The sequence below is a fragment of the Anoplopoma fimbria genome, chromosome 17 (assembly GCF_027596085.1).
Source record: "Anoplopoma fimbria isolate UVic2021 breed Golden Eagle Sablefish chromosome 17, Afim_UVic_2022, whole genome shotgun sequence".
Lineage (NCBI taxonomy): Eukaryota > Metazoa > Chordata > Actinopteri > Perciformes > Anoplopomatidae > Anoplopoma > Anoplopoma fimbria.
Window position 1 is genome coordinate 19,555,665 of NC_072465.1, and position 8,088 is coordinate 19,563,752.

At 40.8% G+C, this 8,088-nt stretch overlaps 1 protein-coding gene across 1 annotated transcript; it reads right to left on the reverse strand.

The window, feature by feature from the left end:
• Nucleotides 1-3,459: 3,459 nt before the first annotated feature.
• On the reverse strand, nt 3,460-4,317 carry LOC129106357 (leucine-rich repeat-containing protein 3-like). Its single transcript, XM_054617746.1, has one exon. It carries the CDS (start codon nt 4,315-4,317, stop codon nt 3,460-3,462), a length of 858 nt encoding a protein of 285 aa, XP_054473721.1.
• Between the last annotated feature and the right edge of the window lie 3,771 nt (nt 4,318-8,088).

Below are 8,088 nucleotides of genomic sequence, written 5' to 3' on the forward strand. Positions count from 1 at the left end.
TGTTTGACTTTGTTGCTCCAGTTTTACAGCCAGCGCAGAGGGCTCGTTTGTGTGAGGTTGTGTATATTTCTTATTATTAATAATAGTATTATTATTAATAATAATAGCATTATTATATTATTATTATGATCATGACTTGTTTTTGTTACGTTTTAATTAATGTAAATTGGAAATAAAAGACAAAACCAAGAAACAGGCTGAAGTTGCTTTTTATTTGTATCCGGTTTTGTTTTCCCCCGTTTTGACAAATCTGGGGAGGTATTGATGGTTTTGACTTTTGAAGATGTCTTTCCAGGGGGAGAAACACCTCAGATTTCAAGAAAAGGCAGTGGAGTGATCAATTAATGTGGTTAAAGGCTTTTGTTGATGGAAATGTGTGGAAAGAAAATACAAAAAAGAAAAAGGTTGAAGGTGGAAGTGGCGAAAGTTCACATCATGTACTTTTATATATGTAAAAATAATCTCCTTTAGTTTTAACGCATGGCAGAGTAGAAATTGGAAACACTGCAGACAGTTCATTCTGTGAATTGATGTCTTCCTTTTTTTATTAAATCTCTTTTTATCTTCTTACCTACAGTAATAATAAAAGGTAGAAGCAATTCTATGAACAAAGTAGATCAACGTTTCTTTTATTTTTACATATTGGTTTGTTTTTCTTTTCTTAAAATCAGTGATAGATCACTTATTATTTTATGTAATTGTTTCCAATCTATGTCTATTGTCTATGCCAATCTATCTTTATCCTTTTTTGAATAACTATTGGCAAACAAACAGGAGTAAAAAAAATAATCACTGGGACAGAAATACATCACCAATAAAAATAAACTCACAGAGGGCATGCTTGGTTCTTAAGTTTCTGGATCTGCACCAATTGGCCTTATTGAGCCAAAGTTGGTTAAAGACCGTATTAATGACTCTGACACTTCAACAGTAGATGTAGGATTTGTGACAGACAGGTAACATTCAGAGGAGTATGTTAAGATACGCCACAGTGCTTCACAAGTTTATGCACAGACAGTACAAATATCAAACTTCTTGTTCCAATCTTTCAGCCTGTGGTCTACCCAAGACTGGGTTTTAAGATGGACCAGTTATCATAACAACATCCACATCGTTCTACTCAAAGTTTACTGATTCTAGCTCTAATTCACAGTATTTCCTCATCCTATGAACACAAACATCCACATTACAGTACACAGAAAGTTGTCTTATTCTAGGTTTCGCCTTAGCTCTTACCATTTTTCCAACCCAATTGTTAGACTAAATGGGGAACAGTAATGTTTAATTACATCTATGAACACTTAGAATGTCGTAGCTGTACACTTTAATCTTCAACAGATTAAAGACACATGAATAAGAGCCTGTGAGGCTGCATTTAGGCACAGTGGTGTTTTGAGCTAAATGCTAACAACAGCATGCTAACATGCTCACAATGACAATAGACTGATGTTTAGCAGGTATAATGTTCACCATGACGGTTAACCTCACTGGCGTTAACCACCTTAGTTTAGCACTAAACACAAAGTAGCCTCAGTTGAGGCTAATGGGAATTGTATTGCCTTTTAAGATTTGGTCACAAACCAAAGTGTAGGACAAATACACATTTTAACCTGATGATGGTGCTTAAAAACTTAGGGGGACACCAAAGTTAAAGTCTGCACCAAATTTCATCATAATCCATCCAATAGTTGTTGACCAACATACATGTGCTGCTAGCTTGGCTTTAAACATCCTCTTTCACCAGTGGTTCCCAAACTATTTGGCTTGTGACCCTGTCAACAAACAAAGTAATGGCTGTTTAGACCCAATATCTGCTCAACCATGGAGTAATTGCAATTGTTTTCACTTATGAGTCTGTGTGAGTATTTCCATTTTAGGATAGATTTCGTTACCGCTTTGTTGTCGCACTGTGGACCAAGCAAGGTCAACGTAAATAGGGGGGTTTCCAATTGTTTTTGTATGCTTTAAAAATAATAGAAATTAAAGTATACAAACACCTAAAGTTATTCAATCATTTGCAAACATAAAAACATGAAGGGAAAAGTTAACCTCTCTGTGTGCTTAGAAATATTTGTTTCTGCTTTAATATTTTGTCAATAATCTCTTGAACCATCAAATTGAATTAGCAAGATCCTGTTGGTAACCACTGTCCTAAACACATGTTAGATGTTGCTGGCTTTAATAGGCCTTTTTATTTCCATATGTTTCATTGAATACATTAACCACACAATGCACCCTCCTCTCCGAGAATAATACTCCACATTTTGCCACAGTAATTATGAACTAAAGTGAAATTAAAACAAGTTAGCTGTAAATCCAGTAAGGATTTGTTCCATATTAAATGCATGTTCAGTATACACGTGAGGCATGGTGGTAATCCTAATATTGTAGGTGTTAAATGTACTAACTGAGAAAATTATTCCATTTATTATCAAAGTGTTTTGCTTATTTTTACAGTGGCTTGGAAAGAAAATCAATTATGATGAAGCCTAATCTATAAATGGAGACAGAACAATTTGTATACAGCAATCAGTGCAGAGAGGACGGAAAAGCAGGACTCGAGAGATTAATTAAAGCTAAACTAACAGCTTCTCTCAGGATAAATGGCTACACTAATCTAATTTATGACAATGATCCATTTCTAAATCTGGCTGTGGCTTCTTTGTACCAATCAGTGCACAAGCTGTATGTACACTTGGCCTTCCAGGACTTTTAGAGCTGATTGCTGCATCTTGAAGACAAAAGAGTTCACCTCCAGCTCTAATGGCTTTGAGACAGTAAATTTAGGTCAGTAGTTCTCCACTGGCACTGAAACCACTGGCTTCATGGTCATGTTTTGGGGCATAAATAGCTTAATTAGCATCTGTGCAAAATCAATGTTATCCCAGTGAAAATGACCTTTTACAACTCACAAAAACTCCATATGCACGAATGAAACAGGCAACTATATGGGGACACACATTTGAGTTCGCACACTCTACTTTTACGACTTGGTAGACACACTCTAGCTGATTAGTGGCTTTCTTCATTAAGTGTCAGTTGGTCAAATACTCTTAATTAGTGCTTAAAGAAAGATAAAAGACCACATGAGGCAGGGTGGGAGAAGAAAAGAGAAGTGAAGTGGGACTACAGACGAAGATAGAAGGTTATAAAGTTCAAAGAATTAACGTTCTTTGTTTCAGCTTCTGCTGCACTTTTTGTTTTTCAGTTTCCACTCTTTCCTCTCAGTGCACATGGTAGAATGTACACAAATATTCGTCATAAATTTGAGAAAAATGCAACAGGTACATAAATATTCGGTTGGGGGGCTCAATTGTAACAAATATAAAGAAATATCACAAAGCACAGCTGTTAAAGGTTTGTTTCCTCTGGATCAGATTCTTCCAGTTACTCCACATGGCATTTTGATAATTATTAGTTGTTCTCTGTGAAAAATTTAAATAACAGTCGAGCAGGATTTCAGAAACCAGTGCTCAGAGTATCTGTCTCTGTGGGGGTCTTGTGTGGGCTGGGCAAACTCTTCAGGTACTCCAAATGCCTGCGGGCCTCGGCTTGGTTCTGCCTCACATAGTACACGACATACACTATGACCATGAAGAACCATACAAACATTGTCACCAGCATTGCTATATCAGTGGTTTTTCTCTGCAGGCTGCAGAAATTCACCCCAGAATCCAACAGTTTGACCAGCGGCTGACCCGCATGCTCGCCCTGCGCCCCCGGATCCTCCCACCTGCTACCCTCGCCCACCCCCCTCACAGAGCTCTCACACACGATCCCATTCACCGTCTCCGGCTCCAGGTTCAGAGCCTCCATCAACTCCTGAAGGGCGCAGTCACAGTGCCATGGGTTGTGGTAGAGGCGGGTCTTTGCACGAGTAGAGCCAAACTCCTCCCTGCTGGCCTGCCTCAGCTGGTTGTGTGAGAGGTCCAGCAGGCGCAGCTCCGGGCCCAGGTGCCGCAGGGCCCCCGAGGCCAATGAGTCGATGCGGTTGTGGGACAGGTACAGGTCCCGCAGGTGGACCAGGTCTCTGAAGGCACTCTCTGGGATGTTTCGGATGTAGTTGCGATCCAGGTGGAGGGAGACAGTTTCCGGTGGGATCCCCTCTGGGATCTCCCGCAGCCCTGCGTCTGAGCACCGCACCGTGGCCGTGTCCCAGGTGCAGACGCAGCTGTCCGGGCACTGGGGGGACGCTTGGCCCCACAGAGCTGAGAACAAGAGCGAGACCCACAGCCATGAATGAAGGTCCACTCCTTCACCTCTCCGTCTTCTTCCACTGACGCTGGTACATCTCTCCTCACACCAGCCTGTGCACATCGCCTCACCATAGCCCCCTGACACACACCAGGGTCCAAATCTCACTAACACTCACTAGCACCAGGGGGATCTGAAAGATTGAGAGAAAAAAGGGTCAAAGATGACTCTCTCTGTGCGTCTCTCTTTACAAACACATGCAACCGATGAATTCTGACAGGAGAGATTATCATGTTGAGGAGGAGGAAGAGGAAAAAGGGTCAGTGGATAAAGAGATAGTCAAGGAAATAAGCTTAAGCCGGTTTATCTGATGAAAACGCTCCTGCATGGAGAGAAATTTTCATATAGAAATAGCAAAACAGGGAGAATCAAAACTATCCCTTGTAATTCACAGCAGCAATGATAGTTGAAGTCATATAATATGATCGAAACAGCTCTTGTATTTCTGCATAAAAGGACATAAATCATCATTATCATTATTTCCCGTCTCAAGCTGTTTTTTGTGCGTCTCCAATTCAAAACCAGATGAAAAAGCATCACATTAGATTCATCGATACGTGCTCATCTCATTTATCCCTTTATTTATTCTCCCATGATGCCATAGCCCCTTAATCATATCCCATCAGCCCGTGTTGCTCCCATGGCTGGAGATAGAGCGGACTGTGGGGATGGAGGATAGAAAGGGGGTAGGATCGATAGCCCAAGTATTGCCTGCTACACTATTAGCGGCAAGAACATCAATCCTGCCTTGTGTCCCACTGTGTCAATAAGTGACAAAAAAATAAGCCAGAAGTGGTCTGGGTGTTAGCATCTGCTCAGTACTCCTGCAGTGAGGAGGCAAAATAAAATAAAAAGCAATTCGAGGTAGACTCTGCATCCCAAAAAACACTGAAGAACACAATAAACGTGTTATGTGTTTTAAAATAGCCCAGACTATTTTTTTTGTATGTAGTGCTGTTAATGTTTTCACTTTGTCCAGACAATCCAATCAGGTGTTTCTGGGACATGTTTGTTTTGTTGAGAGTTCTGGATCACAATACACTCCTTGAATTTGATTAAAAGACCATCTTCTTAAATGTCAAGCACTTTCTCACCCTCTCTTATATGTCTTTATAATAGTATCGAAACCTTCATGTGCCTCTATGCTCCTGCACAGACAGCATATATACTAACAGTGGCCTACATAGAAGTGATTGACTGACAGCCATGTCCATCAACTGTGTCTCACGAGCAGATGTGAGGATTTGGCCACTCATTAACAGCTCCGTCATTAACATATTGAATGCAGCTGCATGCAAATCCCCAATTAAGAAAAACAATCATCGGCTGCATAATTATGAATGGGAATGAGAAAAGGTTGAAAGACAGGGGACGGAGGGACGGAATAGGCACTGAGGTTACAGCTGGTGATTTTCGTTTCCAATTATTTTTAATATTTCTCCTTGTTCGTTAAAGTAAAGGTCATCATTTAAATGTAATAATGCAGAGACTCGTTGAGTTCGTCTCCAGTAGTGTTTTATGAGATTAACCTGCATTGACGGCGGAACATTTTTATATAAACTATTACATAAATACATAATTACATAAATATTGGGAGAACCCTGGAAAACAGCTTTTATAGCTCCATGCAAGCAAACAAACTCATCGTTTTATAAATATTTTTGAAGCATATCAATTAAGTTTTATATAAGAAAGCTGTTCAGGCTGCTCTTAAAAAGTTTATGCCAATGAAAAAAAAAAGAAATCCACGAAACTGTATGCATCGACCATATGACCACTAATTATTCCTCCAGAGGCATTATAATGACAATACTATGTATACTGGTTCTGTGTGCGGGCATAAATAGATTTATAAAAAAAACTTACCTGCGGTTTCTTGTTAAGTTTGAGATAAAAAAAAAAAAAAAAAAACGAATAAGGATTTCTTTTTTTTTTTTTTTTTTAGGCTCCCTTTGCAGTTTTTCTTCGGATTTCTCCCGACGGCAGATTGGACATCATCCTCTACTGCTCCTAAATGTTTGGGGAGGGGAAACTATGTCAGGAGCATCCGTAGTGGATCCGTGGATTGTCGCCTGCAGACAGACATCAGTGCCTGTTGTAACAGAGGGTAGTTATAGCAACAAAGATGTGGGGCAACTCACTCTCTCACCCTAGCTCTCTCTCTCTCTCTATCTCTCTGTGTGTGTGTGTGTGTGTGTGTGTGTGTGTGTGTGTGTGTGTGTGTGTGTGTGTGTGTGTGTGTGAGAAACAAAGACAAACGTGAGGTGTCTCCCCATAAGTCCTTCCTCGCTATAGATGGCATCAATCTCCTGGATTTCTGAGAAGACATTGGTTATACCTCCATATGAGATATTAACTTAATTAGGCTATAACTAATAACATTAAAGGGAAGATGCATTCGTCTCTTATTTTTAAAGAGAGACTTTATCCATCAATACATAGACTTCCAACGTGTAGGTAAAGGCTCTACAATGCATGCATGTATAAACGCAGGAGAGGTTGGCCGTTGAGACCCACTCACTCTTACCAGGGTCACACATTTCCATATAAATAACATACAGACAAACACACAATGAGGCAGAGTACAAATATTGTATATGGAAAAATGTTATTCGTGGAGGTTTAGTCGCAGGACGAGTGCCCTGGTCTCTCTCTTTTCTATCATAGGCAGCAGGAAATATCTGCCCATCTACAGAAGAGCCCTTGGGGTGTGGGGTGTGGGGTGGGGGACAGGTCTGACAGCCATGATGGCACCTTGTATTCCTCCTCTGCCTCCCCAACCTGTCCTGCTCAAAACTATGACATTTCCACTCCTGACAAACACAGTACAGAAAGCTGCAAGTATAATTTACAGGTGCATTTTATTTTTTTTAAAGATGACCCTCTGTCGATCTTTTTACAAACACACACAACCAGAATGAACACTGACAGGGGAGATTATGATGTTGAGGAGGGAAAAGGTCAGCGGTTAAAGAGTTACAACGCTGCAAATATAATCTACAGCTGCATTTCTGGGAATGTTTTGTCCCTTCTCCCTGGTTGCCGGAGAAGGGGCTGCTGACAAGCTGAGTTTTTGTGCGTTTTCAGACACAAAACAAGGGACAAAAGGGGTTCATAATGAGAAAGCACACGATGACAGACAATGCTCAGTATTACACACACTGTTTTCAGGTCCCTAAGCTGAGAATGAATAGCATGATGATGGTTGAAAAGTTCAATTTGCAGCAAGAAAAATGAAAAATATTGAGGGAGTTCATGTATTGTCTATTTAGTATGTTCTCAGGGGAGGCAGTTTGTTGACGGCGATGTTAACTCTGCTGGAAAGACTTCAGTGAATTGAAGCAGGTTGGCATCATCTGTGCTGTTTAGCTCTAATCCTCAGGGGGGAAAAGTGAATGAACCTTACACAAATTTGTAAACAGATAGAGGCAGAGGAAAAGATCACAGCATGTGGCAGGAATATATTTATCCAAGGCACAGAGAGTGGTTGTGATTTCGTCTATTATCTGTGCCGTTAAAAGATGGCAGGACAAATACCACCGTCCTGGCTGCATGTCTCGTATGCCTGATGGGGTGGGAGATAGGGATTTTTTTTAGAGCAGTGGAGCATATCTTGTAACTAGCCTGTCATTCCCTTGGGATTGAATCCACTAACAACAGGTCAGGCTGGGTGCAGGTGTTCTGCTGAGGCTCTCAGTAGCCATTTTTCCACAGCATGGCCGACGGGGACTTGCCTGGAGTCATCTAAAACTGCTTACGACTGAGGGCCGGCACAAAGATTTAGTCCGTTGCTGTGTTGTTAGAAACCACAACGCAGACGGAAAATCATCCCTG

Excerpts from the sequence above, each read along its gene's own strand:
- LOC129106357 (XM_054617746.1), bottom strand. The coding sequence starts at position 4,317 with ATGTGCACAGGCTGGTGTGAGGAGAGATGTACCAGCGTCAGTGGAAGA.